This window comes from Protopterus annectens, chromosome 4.part0, assembly GCF_019279795.1.
Source record: "Protopterus annectens isolate FY-2018-M chromosome 4.part0, PAN1.0, whole genome shotgun sequence".
In the NCBI taxonomy this organism is placed as follows: Eukaryota; Metazoa; Chordata; order Ceratodontiformes; family Protopteridae; genus Protopterus; species Protopterus annectens.
Window position 1 is genome coordinate 1,121,462,882 of NC_056733.1, and position 23,364 is coordinate 1,121,486,245.

The 23,364-nt window shown below is 43.5% G+C and overlaps 1 protein-coding gene across 5 annotated transcripts in view; it reads left to right on the forward strand.

The window, feature by feature from the left end:
* Positions 1–23,364, forward strand: part of FBXW11 (F-box and WD repeat domain containing 11) — a 2,367,054-nt gene that overhangs the window by 229,246 nt on the left and 2,114,444 nt on the right. Inside the window, exon 2 of one of the 5 annotated variants that reach the window (XM_044069098.1) lies at positions 6,062–6,163. The exons of the other annotated variants lie outside the window; for them this stretch is intronic. Within the exon in view, the coding sequence (XP_043925033.1) occupies positions 6,062–6,163 (102 nt within the window). The remainder of the gene's footprint in view (positions 1–6,061; positions 6,164–23,364) is intronic. 5 annotated transcript variants of the gene reach the window in all.

A 23,364-nucleotide genomic window follows, 5' to 3' on the forward strand; every position in this document is an offset into this window, starting at 1 on the left:
CAACTCTCTCTGTCGTGGCATTAAACTGTCAATTCCGTATGATACAGTACCAAGAGTATTTGTTAGATGAACTGAATAAGAAACTTTCTTCTCCTGAACCCCTAGACCGTAAATCCCTTCAGGATTTGGTACATAACTCTCAACAGGTTAGTAATCATTTTTTAAAATGTGGCTTTGATGCACTGGAGGCTTCATTTAGATCAGCTATGACTGGGGCAGTTATTCGTAGGCATGCCTGGCTGAAGGAGCAATCTTTGCCAGACCATGTCAAAGCTAAACTCCTCGATGCTCCAATGGAGAAACAAAATTTATTTGGCTCCCCTGCTCAGGAGATTCTAAAAAAGGTTGAAGAAAAAGCAAAATCTGTGCAAACAGTTAAAGATTTCCTGCAAGTTCAACCACCGAGATTCAGCAGAAACTGGCCTACAAAGAATTGGTCCTTTCCAGACTCGGATAGAGCCCAGAGAGGCAGGAACAGGCGCCCTAGAGGCAGAGGTCAATCGAAGGGCTCCTACAGAGGCCGTCAGTGGCAGCCTACCAACCAGAGTAGTAGTGCAACAGCTACAACAACCACTACTACAGGACAGACTCAATGACTTGACTCTGATTCCGCCTACCAGGGATCAACTGGAAGCACCCTTGGGCGGAAAGCTGTCTTTATTCTCAAAAAACTGGCATTATATTACAAAGGATACATGGGCTTTGCAAATAATAGACAAAGGATACAGGTTTCACTTCCGCACTTTGCCAAAAAGAAGCGGAATGCCAAACCTTCCACCAAATCAGAAGGCAGAGGCTTTAAAACAAATCAGCAGTTTACTTCAGATGAAAGCTATAGAAAAGGTACCATGCTCAGAACAAGGCCAAGGATTTTACTCCAGATTATTCCTTGTACCAAGTAAAGAAAATCAATGGAGGCCTATTTTCGACCTGTCCACTCTCAACACTTATCTCATTGTGCCAAAATTCAAAATGCTGACCCTACAGCAACTTCTTCCCATGTTGGGCAAGGAGTCTTGGCTGGTGACTCTAGATCTCAAGGAGGCATACCTGCACGTCCCTATCCGACCAAGTTGCAGAAGACACCTCAGATTTCTTGCAGGATCAGAGCATTATCAATTCTCAGCGTTGCCCTTTGGCTTATCTAATGCACCTAGAGTATTCACGAAATGCCTGGCATCAGTAGTTGCACATTGCAGAGTACTGGGAATTCATATTTATCCATACCTGGACGACTGCCTGATACAAGCGGACAACGAGAAGAAATTGTTAAAGGACTTGGCCTATGCCATACACCTGTTACAGACCTTGGGATACACAGTCAACATCCAAGTCAACACTAGTACCATCCCAAAGGATCACCTTTTTGGGTGCAGATCTGGACACAAACACCCAAATGGCCTTTCTCACAGAAGAAAAGCGAAAACAACTTCCAGATTACTTCATGATTTTGACAAGACAAACTCAGCTTACTGCAAGGAAAATCCTGCAGGCTCTGGGTTACATGGCATCCTGCATAATTCTAATCCCACATGCCAGGCTGCATATGAGGAAATTGCAATGGTACCTAAGGTGTGTATGGTCTCAACACAGTCACAGTTTAGAAAGCATGATACCAATCATTCCATGCCTTCAAAAGGAATTCCTGTGGTGGGCTCAGGCCTGCCAATCCAACAGAGGGTTGCCTTTCAACAAACCAAAACAAGGCAAACCATCACCACAGACGCCTCGGACCGAGGATGGGGAGCACACATGGAGGACAAATGCATCCAAGGCCTATGGCCTCAAGGACAGCTAAGCATGCACATAAACCAAAAGGAAATGCTGGCAGTGAGGCATGCAATCGAGGCATTCAAACCCTTCCTCCAACAAGGACATCTGTTAATAAGGACAGACAACACGGTCATGTGGCACATAAACAGGGGGGCACACATTCTTACCCGCTATGCCGGATGGCTATGAATCTGTGGGATCTATGCCTGAATCTCAATATCCATCTACAGGCCCAATTCGTGCCAGGGAAAGAAAATGCACTGGCGGACAGCCTAAGCAGAACTACTATGGATGCACACGAATGGATGCTGCACCCAGACATCTTAAGCTCATAACAAAGACATAGGGAATGCCGGAGATAGATCTGTTCGCCTCCCCACTCAACCATCAACTGAAGACATTCTGCTCAAGGACATACCACCCACAAGCTTGGAGGGTGGACTCTCTCTTTCAGCTGGAAAGCCCTAACAGTATATGCCTTCCCACCTCTCCCATTGATGCACAAGGTTCTACTGAAAATCAGGGAGGAACAGCCAAAAGTGATACTGATAGCTCCGGACTGGCCAAGGCAACACTGGTATCCACTATTGAGAAGCATGTCTCAGGCAAAATCATGGCCTCTCCCCCTATGGCCTCTTCTAACGCAGAACAATTTCAAGACCCTGCATCCCAACTTGAAAACATTGCAGCTAACTGCCTGGAAAATTCCTTAAATCCCAATGAAACTGTTTTATCTCAGAGGGTGAAGGACATTATCCTGGAGGCTCGCAGGCCTTCCACAAGGAAGACATACTCAGCTAAATGGAAGAGATTTCTCATTTGGAGCACATCAAAGGGCACAGATGTCACAGTGGCAAACCTAGCACATATCCTAGAATATTTAGCAGAATTGTTCCACAAAGGCCTGTCCTATTCTTCCATTAAGATTCATGCTTCAGCAATTTCAGCAGAATACAATGCGGATTCACCTATCTTCTCTCACCCTCTCCTCAGACAATTTCTAAGAGGGATCAAAAATGTTAAACCTCCAATAAGACCCCCTCTACCTGCCTGGGATCTCAACTTTGTGCTGGAAAAACTGACACTACCTCCTTTTGAACCAGCAGCATCAGCGGATCTACAGTTTCTATCTTGGAAAACTGCATTCCTTCTGGCAATCACTTCAGCAAGAAGAGTATCTGAGTTACAAGCATTAATGGCAGTGCAGCCTTTTCTTATTTTCCACCAGGACAGAGTGTCACTAAGAACCAATCCTACTTTTATGCCAAAGGTGGTATCTAGGGTATCCTTGAACCAAGCTATTCACTTGCCTACGTTCTTCCCAAATCCACAGAATGAAGGGGAAAAACTTTTGCACACCCTGGATATACACAGACAACTACGCTACTACTTGGACAGAACAAAAACTAGCAAAAGATCTGACCAACTGTTTGTAGCATATGCAACTGGGGTGCAAGGAAGAGCAATTTCCAAACAGACGATATCAAAATGGATAGGAAATTGCATTCGCTTTTGCTACTCCTTTCATGGAAAGACGGTTCCTGAAAATATCAGGCCTCACTCCACAAGGGCCACGGCCACCACTACAGCCTTCCTATGGGGGGGTGGCTACCAAGGACATTTTAGAAGCTGCTACTTGGACCTCCGTGCATACATTTGCCAAGCATTACAATCTACCTTTATACTCTAGATCCAGAGCAGGGTTTGCAACTGCAGTCCTGCAGGGGATCTTAACTACACCATCCTTTTCTTAGTACCTCCACCCCCAGATTGGCTATGGTATTCTACCCATATGTTATGACTGCAGATGCATCCTTGAAGGACATAGTACAGTTTTGTACCTACCATAAATGTAGATGTCCGATAGGTATGCATCTGCAGTCAGGATTACCCTCCCTCCTTCCCCTCTGATATTCCTAGGGTGCTTACCCCTCTTTTAGCTAGCTGGGGGAATCTATTATGGTGTATTTGTTTGTTTATTCATGTATATAATTTGCAAATGTTTGGAACTTTTCAGCATTTATCCAAATTTAGCCTTCCTAGAGGGCACCTGGCATCTGGGGCAAGAAAAACCGAGGAAAATGGTGTCAGCTGATGCTTTTATACCCCAGACGCTCTGACGTCAGGGAAAGTGCGACATCAGCCGAGGCCAGACCCAGACTTTGGAATCCGACCGACCGAAGGGCTGCCTGAGGCAGGACAACCCATATGTTATGACTGCAGATGCATACCTATCGGACATCTTCATTTATGGTAGGTACAAAACTGTACTTTCCTCTGTGATCCAGCATATCCTTCCTTGAGGCCACCCAGGGTTTGTAGTATCTGGGGATTCTGACCCATTCGTGATGAATAGACACGTATAGCATCAGATAGTTATGTACTTACCATAACTTGGAATTGGTGGTATCCAGTGTGCTTATTCATCACATTCCCACCCTCCTTCCCCCTGCCTTTTGGGGATCTGGTAGAGCTGGATTGGTTCGTTTTTATGATTTTGTATCCTGTGCAGACTGTCTGCGTTCTTATTTGTTCAGCAAACTCTATTTGAGGGTTAGCAGTCAGCAGGGGATTGTCGAAAGGGGAGAAGCTTGAGCTCTGGGTCTGTCCATTTGCCGGCTCTGATGTGAGATCAGATCCAGGACCCATTTCTGATGAATAATGACACTGGGTAGCACAGATTCCAAGTTATGGTAAGTACGTAACTCTCTATCTCGTTTCCTTTTTATCTGTTAAATATTGTATAGCCTAAAAGCTCAACAAACAAGATCAGAGGTACAGCAGGGGACTAATGCATTATGGGTAAGGGCGGAGCTCGAGTGTTTGTTCCACGAGCTCGAAAAAGCGGCCGAGTTGGATCTGAACCCATTTGTTGAAGAATGAAAATGGATAAAGGTGGAATGTTATGGTATGTAGCTTTGTTTGCAAATGTTGATCAGTAAAGATTTCCTGGTTTTCCCTTTTGAGTCTACTGTAGATTAGTTAAGATATTTCTTTATCACTTTTTAAAACTGCAGTTGGACAAAATGTTTTTCTCTACAAAAGGTGTTGAAGTTTGTGTTAGTTGGGTCCTCATACGACCATGTGGAGTAACAGTAGACTATTCCAGTTGACAATGAGCTGATCTGTATGTGTTAACGTTATAACCTAGTTTATTCTTTGGATGAGTGTGGCTGGTCCTTGGACTCTTTTTGGCCACAACCCAAGTGCCGTAGGCACAAAAGTGCAATGTTTGTGTCCTGTCAACTGTTTTGCCTACCTACTGATGTATTAGTGTTACAGTAGGTATAGCTTGGTGACAGAAACAAGTGAATAACTTTTTAATTATCCAAGCTACTTGGCAAAAGGTCTGAAAACTGGAGTGGAAAGTGATTTGTTAGCAAGATTTTCTCCCAGAAGTGAATAAGGAAGTGGAAGAATAGATAACCAAAAACTAGAAATTGATGTCGCTGTACCTGGTCCGTTTTGGTGTGTGGAAATAGCCAGTATGACCACATTCCAGCACTAGTTTACATTAATTAAGCAGAATACCTCACATACTGTGGGTTTATTGAGCAGCAGTGATGCCCTGTATTTGTAGGAATTACCACCTCATCTGTAATACTAGCCAGTATAACTTCATTATTTAGAGCTAGAGAAAGAGTTGTGTGTAGATGTTGGAGCTTGGTTACTGGCTACATGTAACTGCATGTACTCACTCGTGGTAGTCTTGTCAGTAGGGCATTCAGACCACATTATGGCTTTTTCTTGCTGCTGTAAAGTTTGTGGCTAGTGACACCTGTTTAACTGAAATGTTGCATCTCAATTGTTGCATTTTCATAGGTGAAATTAATTTTTAGGTGTAGTGTATTATGAAGTTAAGCTTTGAGGTGTGTATTGGAATAAGTGCTTGTTCTCAGAAATCTCATGATTCTATTTACTAAAGATTTATTGACAAGTGTACAGAATTTTTTTTTTTGTCTTTCCACGTGTGTTTTTTTAAGATGTTAACTAAAGGTTCTACTGACATTTTGCTGTACTCCAGCACTGAGATTTTGAAGTTCACCCTTGGGCTCATCACACCTTTCACGGTTTACTTTTCAGAAACACTTTTGGTGTTGGTGGTAGGGTTCTATGGACAAATTATTGGATTATATTTGCAATGATTAGTTTTGTATTCTGTAATTAGCAGCAAGTAAACAGACTAATGTCTTTGTTGATACTAATCTTGGAGTTGCTTGTGTGAAGTCATCCTGTGTGGCCTGGCTCTAACCGCTTCTTTTCTTCCTTCCTTTTTGTCACCCTGCAGTGTACTGTGCCCAGATCTCTGTGGCTAGGCTGTTCCAACCTGGTAGAGAGCATGTGCGCACTAAGGTGCCTGCACAGCATGCCCAGTGTCAGCTGTCTGCAGGTGTGCCTCTCTTCTTTCTTGTTGTAATTGTGTTTAGTTTTGCTCTGAATGTGTCTACACAGGGGCTGGGTATATACATGAGCATCACTCTGCCAGTACTAATCAAGAATAGTTAACCTTTAATTGTTTTAATTTAATACACTTCAGATTTTCCCCAGTGCACTTATTTGCTCTTTGCCTGACCTGGGGTAGTCTTTCTGCACGGATTTCATTTTGAAGTGCACTCTGAATGGGGCAGTATTGTAAATGCACACAAATTAATTGGGGCAAGTCGCTTTAGAAAGTGACTTGTTACAGAGCCTGCATTGAGGCTTTTAATTTGTCTCATTGCTTAGTACTCCCAGGGTACTGCCTGTTAGAATAATTTTTCTGTTTTGTGTGACTTCAATTTTTTGTGCTTGTTAACCTAAATGTGTCATTCATGTTTTCTTTCCTGCCTTAACCCTGCAGTCTTATGTGGTGACTAATTTTTGCATGAGGCCTCCTTGCCTTCACTACATTTTCAAATATATATGATTTAAATGTATATTGCTGGCTTTGGTTTCAGATAAACCATTGTTTTTAATCAAGCCACCACTGAATTCCACCTTGGGTATGTTAAGTGTATTCCAGTATTATCCTTGGGGTGAGATGGAGGGACTTTTTTGAGGCCTAGATGGGCAGCATTCCGGCTCTTGGTTTAACCTTATTGGCAGTGTGAATGGCCAGAAAGTTGGTATTTCAGAGAGCTTGTACCAGTAGTCAGATTCTGACCCATTTTATGCATTGTGGTCTTCTACCCAATTTTGAAGCTTACTCTATATTTAAGGTCTTCAGACCTGGTAATTCCTTTACTCTTTGAATGTAGTCCATTCTTATTTCTAATGTCTGAATTTGTTTCCTTGCAGTTTGGTTAGGTGTTGTCTTTTGCATTCACTCCATGGTTGGGTAGTACTTCATTGCAGAGTTTTATTTATTTCATTGTGACAAAATACTGCAAAGCTTTGCTTCACTGAAGGAATGTGGGCCGTTATATGTGCTTTTGGTTTTGGTCTTGCATTCATTGTGCAGTTGGTCTTTGACTGTACACGTGCAACAAATTGGATTTCACAGGTGGTACTGTGCTCTAAATAGTCCTTGTAATGGGTTCCTTTAAACATTAATTTACATTTTACAAGTCTTGAGCGATATGCATACCTCAGAGCAATTCTTGTATATTGTGATTGCTGACTCTCTTCCTACTGTCAGATGTTCTGTATCAAATTCCATTGTTGGTTTACAACTCTTCTGAAGTCTTTGTTGACAGAGCTACATTCTGTTTCAGCACCATGGCAGGTTGTCAGTAGGTGGATTGCCAGAAAACCTGATCTGATGTCAGTCTTCGCTTTAATCCTTGACTGAGAGTTCGGTTCCGAATCTTGGAACGGACTCTGCTGTTACTCCAGCTCGTGCCTTCCAAAAACTCTTGAACTTACCTCTACCCAGAATGCTTCTCTCAAGATTACCTTAGATCTTGTGTGCCACTTCAAGTGTCAAGACGCGTTCCTCTCCTATCAGCTCTTGAGCTAGCAATTTCTTCAATTTGTGAGTCGTATTTACCATTTTACGTATTTTTCTTCTCATTTATTTCTTTCAATCCTTTGTTACCCAGCTCATCCCGTTTCGTTTAACTGCGGTGTTCATTTTGCTGGTATACCATCGTTGGTAGCCTCCCTTCCCATTCATCTGCCGATTTGGTAAATTTCTGTACTATTGCTGGTACCCCCCCCCCTTCAATTTCCTTTACCATTATGGTAACTCTTTGATACCATTGTTTTGCGGACCATCTGTCTGTTTTCTTTTATTCCCTTAGTGTTTCTTGACATGGCTGAAAAGGCTAAAGGTGCTTCTGGCTTCGAGATGCCAGAAGTGTGACAACAAACTACCAAATTCTGATGGTTTTGGTGTGTGTGTGTGTGTGTGTGTGTGTGTGTGTGTGTGTGTGTGTACTGCTTGGGCCCAGTGCATCTTAAGGAAGACTGTTCTCTCTCTCTCTGTTTTAATCACTGAGCCCTTGTAGAGAGAGAGAATAAGTTGATTCTGAAGGGTTTGGTAAACTCTAGCTTTGACGAGGCTAGTTCTGCGGCTTCTAAAATGGATACAAGTTCTCCTTTCTCCTTTTCCTGTAGTCGTGAGGGGTCAAAAAAGAGAAGCCACTCTGTTCCTTTACTTTCTTTGGAACCACCGGTTAAAGTGAAGTGTACGGTTCCCACAGCTTTAGTGGAACCGTTGGGAGAAAAATAGTCTTCACCGGTGCCATCAGTGCTGATTTCCACACGGACCACTGCTGTGCCCGCTTCTTCCTCTGCTCAGGCCACTTCACCCTCCTCCGTTCCACCAGTCTTGGAACCGAAGGGGTTGTCTTCCAAGGACTTAACTCAAACTAGATACTCCCCAAGAAATGATCCCTTTGTGGACTGACCAAGTCCTTTTTGGCATAGACCTCAGTCCCCATCAATCTACTCGATCTGCTCCACCAACAGCCTCATGGAATCCGATGTTTTGAGGCTGGTGGACCAGCTCTTGGTGGCGAGGGGAGTAGCGACTTTCTTGATTCATACCACTTCTGGCTTTGGGAACCCTACATATTTCTCATCTGATTGTTCCTCCTCTGACTCCTTCTGAGCCTTTGGAGTTCCCTGTTCTGAGAGTCCTGGTGTCGACTGTATCGGTGCCGGCTTGAGTCTGGTCTTGGATGCTGATAACTGCCCCCAGCTGTTTGGCTATGTCAGAATCAGAGACCTCTCGGGGTTGAGGCTTTGTGGTTGGTTCCTGGGAATGTGGTTCGCCAATTTTTGTTGGAGCTATACATGCCTCTCTGGGCTTTGGCACACGCAAGTTCCACTCTAGCTTCAGGCTTGAGGGCGATTCCCTCAGTACGAGATGGGACTGTGGTTATGAAGGAGTCTGTTTTGCTTCTTGGCTCCCATTCCTCTACTGGGGGGGTGGCCTTCTTTCCAGGCCATGGGAGAGAGCCTTGTTCAATGCGGTCTCTGACTTCCTCTTTTTTTGTCAGAATAACCCCCTGGTCTTTCCCCTTGCTCAGAGCTACCTCCAGCCTCTGACTTCGGACAACGGACACAGGAACCTCAGGATTCAACCGTGCTGGTTATGTCCTCTTCAGACACCTCCCTGGCCAGTCCCGCTGCGGAGGTTCCCCGGAAGAGAGTGTGCAAGAGTAAGGACTCCCCTGAAGAGTCTTTCACAGAAGATACTGACTTTGGTGAAGGGGAAGGTTTCCCCAAGGTCCCCCCAGAAGATGTGTCCTTTGGTGACATTTTAGAGTTCTTTAAACAGAGGGGTGACTGGACTTGCAGCAACCTTCCTCAGAGGAGTCAGTATACCTAGAGGCTTTCCGTGCCCAACCATCTACTGCTTGGATTTCTCCGCCTGCTGATGGTCTCCTTAAACTAATTGCTCGGTGGGTGTGGAAGATTACGGACTCCATCAAGCCATCCCCTAAGAGACCAGACCGTATATTATCAGCTCCCACTGATCACTAACTTTGGGCTAAAGGGGTACCAGTGGAGGCCATGGTGGCTGTAGCAGCCACCAAAAAGGAACTTGCTGATGAAAGTCCTACTATCCATCTTCCAAACAAGGAGTCTAGGATGATGGATAGATTAGGGAGGCACGTATATGCTTCTACCTTCGTGCTTAGGTCCTTTCATTTCATGGCACATTTCACTAGGCTTCAAAGAGATCTAATAAAGGAGCCAGACAGGAACTGTAGCTGAGAGAGAATTCAAGCAAAAGTAGCTTTCCATCTGGTGACCCTCTATTCAATTTATAATTCGTCCATGAGGCTTTTTGCATACACAGCTGAAGAGACTACCAGGGCAGCAGGTTCCAGCTTAACTATAAGATGACATGTCTGGATGCGCTTCTGTGACTTTACAGAGCCATTTAAGTCTTCTTTTGTCAATGCTCTTTGACAGAACATCCCTTTTTGAACCCGAAATTAGACACCCGTGCTAGATGTGAGAAAGATGGAAAGACACTTTCTGCTGTGGGCATATGCTTTTCCACTCCTCAATGGCCCTACTCAAGGAACCAGAGGAGTGGAAGGCTATTGTTCAAAAAATCCCAAGGGCCCGTCCAGGGCTCGCATGGTAATGACTCTTTCGAGGATGGGGGGTGGGGGGTGGGGTGGGAGTTGTAATGGAAGACTCAACTCCAGTCAGAAGTGGCCCGCAAAATCAGGTATTCTTTCCCTTGAAATTCCTATTGGCACTCCTGAACGGAGGCCTGATTGCTGTCCTCTGGAGGCAGTTTGGGGACGACTAACCCTGTACCTACCTGCCTGGCTAACCATAATATGCAGTTTGGTACAGAAGATCATAACGAGAGGTTACCATATTCCATTTCCAACCAACCTAAGACACCCAAGAGAATCCTGGATATTCCACCCAATCAAAGGGATATGGCAGTAACAGAAATTCAAAAACTGGTAGTCAAAAGAGCCATCCAAACAGCCCCACCAGACCAGATAGGATCTGGAAATTACTCAAGATTATTTTTAGTGTCAAAAAAAGATGGGGGACTGGAGACCAATTTTTGGGGGACTGGAGACCAATTTTTTGAACAAGTCCGTTCAAAATACCAAATTTTGTATGGTCACAGTTCAGTCTATTATCACGTTCTTAGGGAGGGACAATTGGATGTGCTCAGTAGATCTTCAGGGTGTGTATTATCACATAAAATTAGACAAACGTACCAGATGATTTCTGCGCTTCAGACAGGGAGCCAGTCATTACCAGTTTGGAGCTATGCCCTTTGGCCTCACCACAGCCCCCAGGGTGTTGACCAAGTGCATGGCAATGGTCGCACCTTACTTCTTCAGACTGCAAGGATTCTGGGTGTTTCCAAACTTAGACTGGCTCATTACCACAACCTCCAGGCATTTACTGCTCCAAGCAGGGGATTATGTCCTTCAGTCCTGTTCATTGGGGATTACTGTAAACTATGAAAAATCCCATCTAGAGCCAGCACGCCATTTAGAGTTCATAGGAGTGTGGTGTGTGACACAAACACCTGCATTGTGCATCTTCCCCAAGGAAGATTTCAAAGGATAAAATCTCAAGTCAGTTAGATAATTCACAGCAGAACAGTGACTGCAAGATCGATACTTCAGGTTTTGGGATCTATGGCGGCCTCCATTACCTTAGTTCCTCTTGCCAGGTTTCACACAAGTCCTTCAGTAGGTCCTAGCATCACAATGGTCATTAATGACGCAATCGATGTCGCATCAAATTCGGATTACCAATTTATGCCAAAAGGACCAGAGTTGGTGGCTTCATTCAAATGACATTCTACTGGGACGCTCCTTTGTCCCTTCACAACCCCAAGACATAGTGATCATGGACACATCCTGGATAGGGTAGAGGGGGCATTATCTGGGAGAGACCATCCAAGGCACTTGGTCCCATTTGGAGGCCAGTTTGCACATCAGTGTTCTAGAGATGAGGGCAACGCTGCTAGCATTGCAAGCATTCCAAAGAAACCTGCCCCTCTGGAATGATTGAGAACCAGCCAGACATGTCTGTAGTTTGGTACATAAACAGGGGGGGGGGCGCTGATCTTTACCCTCTGTCGAAGCTCTCAGGGTTTGGCAATGAGCAGTCTCAACCTACTGCTTTCTAGCTGCAGCTCATATTCTGGGGAGCTCAATTGTGATTGCAAACAAGTTGAGCAGTTGTATCCTAATGCCTCATGAGTGTGGTGGCAGGATATTCAGTCTATGGGCCCAGCCTTGCTGCAGTGTCTTTGAATCTCCTCTGAACAACAAATGCAGCAGCTGCTTTGCCCTGATCTGCCCTCGGGGAGTCACTGAGAGATGCTCTTCTCCATGATTGCCCTCCCATCTCCTGTATGCCTTTCCCCCAATTCCACTCCTATCCCAGTTTCTAAAGAAAGCCAACAGGTCGCAGAACCAAGATAATTCTCACTGCTGCCTTCTGGTCTCGATAGATATAGTTTCTCTTTCTGTGGCCTCACCTAATTCAAGAACCATGATGTCCTTCAAGGATGCATCTGCAGTCCTTACAAATGGGTTGTCCTGTAGTCAGGCAGCCCTTCGGTTGGCCGGATTCCAAAGTCTGGGTCTGGCCTCTGCTGGTGTCGCACTTCACCCGACGTCATTGCTGCAGTTACTCTGGTATAAAGGCATCAGCCGACACCATTTTCCTCAGTCTTTCTTGCCGCGTGGCGCCCGAAGCAGAAGCTGTTCGCAAGTGCCGGTCGGTCAGAACCAGAGATTACTACTACCGAATACTTCTACTACTACCGAAGACTTCTAAAAAGCTAAGTACCCCGTTGGGGACTCTTTCTTGCCTCAGCTGATGCCAGAAAAAGTGAATAACTGTTTAACTTGTGGGAAACAAATACCTCTTAAAGATTTCCACTCTTACTGCTTACCTTGTTTAGGCCCAGCCCACGACGTAGCAGCTTGTCTAGCCTGTGCTTCTTTTAACCGACGAACGCTTAGACGTCGGTCGGAATTTGCTGAGCAGTTTTTCGGCTCTGATTTTGCTTATATTATGCCGTCGGATCCTCCGACTTCACAAATATCCAAAAAACGCAAGGAAAAGGACCGACACTCGCGGTTAAGCCAACAGCTAGTGTCTCGGTTTCGGCTGAAACCGAGCAAGCGGTTCTTCCTTCAGCCGAAAACGTACCTTCTACCGAGGCCTCTTCCAACCTGGTGGAATCTGTTTCTGAAATCCAACCTGCAGTTGTGTTTTCTCAGGAATTATCTGACTCTATTCCCTTGGATATTTCAACCCCTGCACGTGGAGCTGCTAGGCCTCCTGCAGCCATGTCCATTAAGGCCTTTGCCAGGGCTAAACCAGCTAAAGCTACTAAATCTGTGCCTGTTAAGACCCCCTCTCAAAGGCCTAGCTCCAGTTCCCAAATGCTTAGTCTAGCAGAGGATCTCATTTCTTTAATCCGGGGATCCCAACCTCACCCAGACAGGGCCTCTCACCCTCCTCCAGAAAAGAGGCCTAGAGCAGAGCCCCCTGCGCCAGTTTCCACAGATGATTCCTCTGATGATTCAGATAATACAGACCCTCCAGAGGCTCCTTTTTCTCCTTATGAAGACTCTGATGCTGAAGAGTCCATCCCTTCTGCCTCTCCGCCTGAGGAATTTTCCTTTGGGGAAACCTTGCATGCTATGAGGGAACAATTTCAGTGGCAGGGCCAAGATTTTTCAGACTCCAGAAAAAGGCTTAGAACCTTTTTGCATTTACCACAACATAGGCCTTTAGCTATACCTCCAGTTCTTTCTGTTGTAGATGATGCATTTTATGATGCTTGTACTGCTCCTGATTCATTACCTCCGGCCCCTGCTAAGCCCGATAGGTTCTACAGGGTCCCGGACACACATCACCATTTATACAAGGCTCCTTTTTCAGATTCCGAGACTATCTCCCAGGGACCTAAGGCTGTAGCAACTACCTCTGCCAAAATCCCTCCCTCTGAAAGGGAATCCAGGTCCTTAGAGAGATGGGGTAAAAAGTTTACACTTCTGCTACTCTGTCAGCTAGGGCCTTGAACTGTCAATTTCATATGATCCAGTATCAAGAATTTATGCTAGACCAGTTAACCAAAAAACTGTCTTCTGATGAACCTTTAGACAAGAAATATGTTCAGGAAATGGTACATAACATTCAGCAAGTTAGTAACCATTCTTTAAAATGCGGCTATGATGCACTGGAGGCTTCCTTTAGATCAGCCATGACTGGCACAGTTATCAGAAGGCATGCATGGCTAAAAGAGCAGGCCTTACCGGACCATGTCAAATCAAAACTATTAGATGCTCCCATGGACAAGATCAATTTGTTTGGCTCTCCTGCACAACAGGTGCTGAAGAAGATGGAAGAGAAGGCAAAATCTGTCCAAACAGTGAAAGATTTCTTACAGGTCCAACCTCCAAGGTTTAGCAGGAATTTGCAATCCAAGAATTGGTCCTTTCCAGACTCCTCCAAAGCACAGAGAGGCAGGAATAGGCGCTCAAGAGGCAAAAGCCAATCCAGGGGTGCCTACAGGAGACGCCAGTGGCAGGGTAACAACCAGCGAGGCACAGACACAGCCACCACCACTACTACAGGACAATCACAGTGACTTGGCTCTGGCACCGCCTACCAGGGAACAAATAGAAGCACCCTTAGGCAGGAAGCTAGCTTTATTTTCAAAGAACTGGCATTATATCACGAGACAAGTGGATTTTGCAGACAATAGACCAAGGTTACAGGTTTCATTTCCATACTCTACCAGGAAAGAGAGGAATGCCAAACCTACCTCCAAATCAAAAGGCAGAAGCTCTAAGACAAGTAAATCAATTATTAAAGATGAGAGCTGTGGAAAAGGTACCATATATGGAGCAAGGAAAGGGCTTTTACTCCAGACTCTTCCTAGTACCAAGGAAAGAAAGCAAATGGAGACCTATTCTCGATCTGTCCGCTTTAAACACATTCCTCATTGTTCCAAAATTCAAAATGCTGACCTTACAGCAGCTTCTTCCCATGCTGGGCAAGGAGTCTTGGCTGGTAACTGTAGATCGCAAGGAGGCATACCTGCACGTCCCCATATGACCAAATTGCAGAAGATACCTCAGATTTCTTGCAGGATCAGAGCATTATCAATTCTCAGCATTGCCCTTTGGCTTATCTACTGCCCAGAGTGTTCACGAAATGCCTGGCATCAGTAATAGCTCATTGCAGGCTTCAGGGAATCCAAATCTACCCTTACCTGGACGACTGCCTGATACAAGCGGACAACAAAAGCAAGCTAGCAGAAGACTTGAAAAGAGTCATTTACCTTCTACAAGCCCTGGGATATACAGTCAATATAAAAAAGTCAAGGCTGATACCATCCCAAAAGATAACCTTTTTGGGTGCGGAGCTGGACACATCCAAACAAATGGCATTCCTAACAGTAGAAAAACAGGAGCAACTCCCTCTCTACTTCTTGGCATTAACAAAGCAAAACCACCTAACAGCAAGAAAAGTCCTACAAGCATTGGGCTTCATGGCATCCTGCATAATATTGGTCCCACAGGCCAGACTGCATATGAGAAAGCTACAGTGGTACCTAAGAAATTTATGGTCTCAGCACAAGCACAGCCTAGAAACTCAAATTCCAATAATTCCATGCCTGAAGCAAGAATTCCAATGGTGGGCTCAGGCCTGTCAATCAAACAAAGGATTGCCCTTCCACAGCACTCAACCAAGCCAACCCATCACAACGGACGCCTCAGACCTCGGTTGGGGGGCCCACATGATGGACAAATGCATACAAGGTTTATGGACCCAAGAACAACTACACCTACACATAAACCTAAAAGAAATGCTGGCAGTAAAACTGGCAATTCAGACTTTCAAACCATTTCTTCGACAAGGCCAATTGATGATAAGGACAGACAACACCACAGTTATGTGGTACATCAACAAGCAGGGAGGCACACATTCGTACCCTCTATGCCGGATGGCCCTGGACCTCTGGAATGTGGCCCTGAGTTACAACATTCAGTTACAAGCAATCTTTGTACCAGGAAAAGAAAACACTCTAGCAGACATATTAAGCAGGACTACCACGGATGCCCACGAATGGATGCTTCATCCGGACATCTTCAGAACCATTACAAGAAAATGGGGTCCCCCAGAAATAGACTTATTTGCATCCCCGCACAATCACCAATTAAAGAAATTCTGCACCAGGACGTACCACCCACTGGCATAGAAGGTTGACTCCCTATCCTTCAGTTGGAAAAATCTGACAGCATATGCATTCCCACCACTTCCTTTGATGCACAAGGTGCTATTGAAAATCAAAGAGGACCGTCCAAGGATCATTCTGATAGCTCCAGATTGGCCAAGGCAACATTGGTATCCATTACTGAGGAGCATGTCTCGGGAACAGATATGGCCCTTACCCCTAGTTCCCTTGCTGTTAACTCAGAACAACTACAACATCCTGCATCCAAACCTGAAAACTCTGCAGCTATGCCTGGAACATTGCATAAGACAAATTAACCCAAATTTATCCCAAAGGGTTAAGGACATTATCTTGGAAGCTCGCAGACCTTCAACAAGGAAAACCTATTCAGCAAAATGGAAAAGATATCTCATTTGGAGTACTGCTAAAGGGGGAAGATGTGTCACTGGTAAACATAGCCAACATCCTGGAATACTTGGCAGAGCTATTCCACAAAGGTCTGTCCTACTCTTCCATTAAGATTCATGCATCAGCTATTTCAGCAGAATACGACTTGGATCCTCCAGTCTTCTCACATCCTCTGCTCAGGCAGTTTCTGAGAGGAATTAAAAATGTAAAACCTCCTAGGAAGCCACCATTACCTGCATGGGACTTGAACTTTGTGCTAGAAAAATTGACACTTCCTCCTTTCGAACCAGCAGCAACAGCAGAATTGCAATACTTATGGAAAACTGCTTTCCTGCTGGCAATCACTTCAGCAAGAAGGGTTTCGGAGCTACAGGCATTAATGGCAGTACAGCCCTTTCTGATCTTCCATCAAGATAGTGTCCATGAGAACAAATCCTACTTTTATGCCTAAGGTGGTCTCCAGAGTATCTTTAAATCAGGCTATCCACCTACCTACATTCTTCCCCAATCCACAGAACAGGGAGAAAGACTGTTGCATACCTTGGATGTACACAGACAATTACGCTACTACCTGGACAGGACCAAGAGCAATAGAAAAACTGACCAGCTACTGGTAGCATATGCAACAGGAATGGAAGGGAAAGCAATTTCAAAACAGACAATATCTAAGTGGATAGGAAATTGCATTAGATTTTGTTACTCCTACCATGGAAAGAAAACTCCAGAAAACATCAGGCCTCACTCTACAAGAGCTACAGCCACTACCACAGCTTTTCTACGGTGGCTACCAAAGACATTTTAGAGGCTGCTACTTGGAGCTCCGTGCATACATTTGCCAAGCATTATAATTTACCTTTATACTCTAGATCCCGAGCAGGTTTTGCCACTGCTGTTTTGCAGGGGATCTTAACTACACCATAATTCTCTTTCCTCCTTCCCCAGTTTGGCTATGGTATTCTACCCATTTGTAAGGACTGCAGATGCATCCTTGAAGGACATAGTACAGTTTTGTACCTACCATAAATGTAGATGTCCGATAGGAATGCATCTGCAGTCAGGATTACCCACCCTCCTTCCCCTCTGTGGTACTCCTAGGGTATTTGCCCCTCTTATAGCTAGCTGGGGGGATTCTATTATGGTGTATTTGTTTGTATATATGTACATACATACTTATTTTTTGTTTGCTCTCTAATATTTGGAATCATTGGCATTTATCCAAATTTAGCCTTCCTAGAGGGCACCTGGCATCTGGGGCAAGAAACACTGAGGAAAATGGCGTCGGCTGATGCCTTTATACCCGAGTAACTGCAGCAATGACGTCTGGTGAAGTGCGACACCAGCCGAGGCCCGACCCAGACTTTGGAATCCGGCCGACCGAAGGGCTGCCTGACGACAGGACAACCCATTTGTAAGGACTGCAGATGCATTCCTATCGGACATCTACATTTATGGTAGGTACAAAACTGTACTTTATCTGGACCCAGCTCCAAATCTATTGTTTCATCTTGAGGGACTCATTCACCCGAATCTTCACAATCTCAAGCTCAATGTGTGCCTTCTCCATCTCCAAAGATTGCCAGCCATACTAGCCTTTCTGCCCCCGGTTCAATGAATTATTTTAGCCTCCCACAAACCTTCAACTAGACATTTGTACAGCAGCAAGTGGCAAAAATGTTGAAAATGGACTTCAGACAGTAATCTGTATTTGGCACCAGTTCATAAGGTTTTGGAATTTTTAGCATCACTTTTTGATGCAGGGGAGGTGTCCTCAACTATAATGGGTTCCTCTAGCTGCAATTTCAAATTTTCAATAATGGTCTAAATGACACGCTCTAATGTTGCACAAACTGTAAAGCTTTTCTGAAAGGAGACCTCCATATAAAGATCCATCTGCACCTTGGGACTTGAATGCTCTGAGTTGCAGGCCTCATCTTGCAAGCCTCTTTGCATTTGTTAGATCTTCACAGACAAGTTATATTTTTACCTGCACAGAACAAAGGAATTAGGGAAATCTGATCAGCTGTTTTACATTCCCTTCTGCTACTCTGGGCAAACCAGTTTCTAAGTTACTTTAACTATATGGCTCAAGGACTGCATAACCTTCGTTTATAACAAGAACGTGCAACTGCCATGACCTGTAAAGGTACATTCTACGAGGGCATTAGCCGCTTCTACAGTCTTCCATGCCAGAGCCTGTATAGATATGTGCAGTGGCTACTTGGGCATTTTCACATACCTTAATTACTCATTGCAAGCTGGATCTAGTCTGTAGGGGACAAGCATCCTTTGGTTCAATGGTGCTCTGGAATATTCTTCTGAGAGACCTCCCAAGATTTTGGTAGCTGGTGACACTGTCCCACAGTCAAGGATTAAGTGAAGATTGACAGACTCAGTTGAAGTTTTCTCACCGTAGCGTTCTCTCTGAGTTGTTGATCTTCACTTATCTTTGACATCCGCACCCTCCTTCTCCCTGCCTTTTGGACTACTTTATGGAGGAGATCTATCCCAATGGATTGGATTATTCCATTACAAATACAGATATGGTTTCTGCTCTGTTTGCTGTCCGTCACTTATCTTATGCAAACTCTATCTGAGGTAGTCTTGAGAGGAGCATTCTGGGTAGAGCTAAGCTTGCGGGTTTTTGGAAGACATGAGCTGGAGCAACAGCCGAGTCCGTTCAAAGATTCGGAACCAAACCCACAGTCAAGAATAAATGAAGATCAACAACACAGATGGAAAGTTATGGTAAGACACAAGTATTACTTTTCAGCAATATTCCTTTGCACAGGTTCATCTAATTAAAGATGGGTACTCCTGTTTGGTTCACTTGACTTCTAGTGGAGTTTGCTGATTTACATTCTGTTGTCCAGATGGTGCAGCAACAGCTTTAAGTGACATGGCAGTTTGTCCTAAAATTTGCTGTCAGCAGCTGTGGCTCAAATGAGCTCCTCTGGGCAAATGTGCTTGCCTATTTTGGCTCTGCATTCTGTGTTCTTCTTGCAGGTAGAGCAAAGTAATATATCATTTTCAGGGATTATAGCTGGGTGTCAGTTCTCTCGCTTAAGTCTAGCTAGCAAAATACCACCAGAATTAATGTTTTGTTGTTGCTGTGTTCTGGGGTGAAGTCAGCCTGTTTAGATTTTTGTAAATACCACATTTAAAATAGGTGTACAAGTGTAACAGAGCCCTTTATAAACTGAAACATGTTTATCATTTCCATCTTGTACTAATCTATTATCTACGTAGGATTTGGCTTTATTTAACTAACTGACAGCAGTTGTAGAAAGGTGGATTGGACTACAGATAAAGTGTAACTGTTGAATTAGGTAAACAGTATGTCGGTAAACTGGAAATTGAACTGGTATACTTTAAAATATTAAAAAAATGATAAATTGTCCTCGGCAGTAAAATAAGATGTGCAAAGGCAAGGCATTTGATAACCATAAAAACGGCGGTTTGCTTAATATTTTATTTCCATAGTATTCTACATACAGCTGTTACTGCATGCTGCTGCACAACAGCATTATTTGCATTTTATGCATATTCTAATAGTGTCTTTTATGCCTGCTTCAGAGGTAGACTTCCTGCTCAACTAGTAGTAGTATTAAGAATGTTTCTACTAAACCACTTCCTATTTCTGCTCTTAACAGCAGAAGCTCTTTGATTCTAATTTATTGCTCCAAAGGCACTTAACTGTCTCTAGTATTGAAAATTAGTGCAAAAGTTCAATTAATGTTTTAGAATTGCTGAATGAATCGGGACACAAGCAAGTGATAAATTTGTAACTGGTAAATCCATGTGGCACAGTGGTGTAGCAGTTAACATTTCTGAACCGCAGTGCTCTGGTTTATTTTCCAGACTGGTTACCTTCTGTGTGGACTCTACATGTTATGGATATAGGCTCTGGCTCTTAGAGTAACGTTAGTTTGGTATGGTTAACTGGAAATGTCAGTAGTTAAGATACTTCAGTTGTGTTTACTTGAAGGTACCTTGATTTTTATCTTTCTGGTTTTTTAGACAGGATCATAGAAACTTTAGAAATTGCATCTACTTTTTATTCATATTTTCTTAATCAAGTAAACTTGAGTATAACTGCATTTTTTCCCCAGTGGTGACCTGAGAGCATTGTCTGGCAGGTGAGGCTGAAGGAGTCAAACATTTGAGTGCAAAATTTAAACATGTTAGCAGCTCACATCCTCTGGGTAAAACTACCAATCTGTGGTTTATATGCATGTTATAGCGAACACAGTGGAATAGTAGTTCAATCAATAAATGCACATATTGTTTTATTTCTTTTTTTTTTCTAGGTCTTTGTTTCTGCTTACTGTTAGCCTCCATTTTTCCCTAGACCTATTGGCACTTGCATTCCTCTGTCCTGTTATCCATTAGGCTATTGGTTCCCAAACTTTGTAGATTCTTGGCTCCCTTGCTGAATCCAGGTTTTCCCAAGCACCCCCGGCGTGCATCAAGTGCATATTTTATTTATTTATTTGACATTTGTCTATAGATAGAAAAGCAACCTATGAGTTGAGTTAAACTGCTGGGGAAGGTGGAGTTTTCCTTTAACTGGTATGCTTCATAAAACTCATTCAGGCCATATTAATTTTGAAAATTGCAAATAAATCTGTCTTCCATCGTGCATTCATGCACTGGACTCCTACAATGCAGTCTCAATGTGTCCACATCTACTATTTTAAGTATGAGGCAGGTAATACCAGTATGTGATGGTGACAATCCTTTTAATGGACTTAATTCTCAGAATTAGAATTCGAATAAATGAATACAGTGTTTGTAACTATGACAAAATGTGTCAATATGCCCTTTACAGAACACCAGGAAATTAAAGTTTGTAAAGCATTTAACAGTTAGGGATAGCCCCCAACAGAGCCATCTACAAAGTAAAAACAGACTTTACTAACAGCGGTACATACATAGATCATATGTAATGAATACAGAGCCATGGGGAATCAATGTTAAAGCATAGAAAAGGGATACCTTTTATAATCGGACTGTCCTTAGTTTAGAAGCACCACCTACCTCAACTGATGTCACAAACAGCACTCTGTTGTACAAAGTAGCACTCTTATACTGTCTCAATGGTGGCTTCACCACGGTCACGAATATAATTGTAGGAACGTACAATAGCATTACTAACAACCTCTGATATATCATCTAATGCTATCAATTCTTTGCAAACAGATTGGAAGGGCTTGGACAGCCAATTTTCATGGGCTCAAAGATCTCTGCAGACGGTGACTGTAGCCATGAAAATCAAGGATGCTTGCTTTCTGGAAGGAAAGCTATGGCAAAAACTGGAAAAGATTTTAAAACAACAAAAGCAGCACATTGTCAAAAAGATGTGCATAGGCAAAGCTATATTTTTGCCAGTAGTAACATATGTCTGAGTTGGACTACTAGTAGGCTGTGTGCCAGAAAAATGATGTGGTGCTGGAGAAAAATTTGGGAATTCTGCAGACTGCTAAAACAACTTGAACTAGTCAGCACTTAAGGATATAAATCAAGACAGAACAATAACCACAGTGTGCACTAAGTATAGAAATTGCTTAACTCCTTTTACACCACTCCGTAACACACCCCTTAAAATTTAACTTCTCCATATTCATCACGACAGCTGTAAATAAACCTGCCTTCCTTTATGGCCCAAGCTTCTACAATGTCCTCTTCAGGGCTCTCTGCTAACATTTTTGCAAGTGTTCATCAAATATGCAGTGACAAGAATTTTATCTACTTTAATACAGATCTACTTTGTTATACTCGAAATAAAAAGCTAACTGCAGAGATGTAGTCAGGTATTCTGGCACCCTTCAGTGTAGTGCCACAACTTAACTTTAAAACGGCAAAATAAATCTAATAAAATGTCCGTTCCTGATCTTGAACACTTAAAGGAGTAAGTCCTATCCATTCTTTCCAATTTATGCTCTTCTTTAAAAGTCTAGCAAACCTACTTGCTGCATTTGTATGCCATGCATTGAGTGCTAAATTTCTGCTTTAGTTAGGAACCCGATTACACCCCCAAATACTTTGCACCTGGGGAGGATGCCTCCTTTGCCCCACCCTAGCTATGCTACTGAATAAACAAATGTTATATGTTGGACATTAACAGGATACACTGGTTTGTCCTTTAAAGTACATAAGGAAATTAAACTTTTAAGATTGAAAGTAAGAAAGGGAAAGGGACATTAATTTTCAGTGTAATGAGATTCGCACACAATTTAGGACCTATGTCATAAAAAACTGCTAGTGAATAATTAATACAGTGCTACAAGGAAGAGTAATACACCCCAACAAAAGGATGTCTTTTAAAATCAGGCCATCTTCATCTTGCAGGCAATGCCCCAGCCCCCAACCCCTACCATTGCTGTGATAAACGTACCTCTGCTGCCCATAGTACCAACCCCATTCTTTCAAAATGATGGATTCACTGAGGTAATTTGTACCTTTGTAAGAATATACTACTATACATATTTTAATCCTAGAATGAGCTCAACTCTACATATATAACTCCATAATTTTCTTCATTTCCTATGATTACAGCCTCGTGTCTCTTCTGTAACAGCTAAGGAACTTTGAGTGGCATAGATATTCAACTTTGCGGACCCTGCTCTTCCTCCCTTCCTACCTTGTCTTCTCAAGAATCCGGTGATTTCCCGCAGGCGATGATATGCATTCCAGGCTTGCATCTCTTTTGTAGGCAGCATATTCAAACTTGGAACAGTCGTAACTTGCATCACTTTAAGCAGCAGCATAGAAATTTAGCATTGCAGTTATTCCCAGTAAGGAACTTTGAGCAGCTGGAAATTGTCCGTTGAGCTTTAGCTCACTTCCGACAGGCTGGCAGGCAGTTTCATGGAGCTGACATCGTGCATGTGATGACTGCTCCGAAAACCAGGAAATTAAATTAAAAAAATATATAAAAGCTCCGGGAAATTGGTTGTTAGTTCGCGGTGCCCCCTGTGAGGAAGCCTCTACTCCCCAGGGTGCTGCAATGTACACTTTGGGAGCCCCTGCATAAGGCTGTAGTGAAGAGTGAGTTCAGG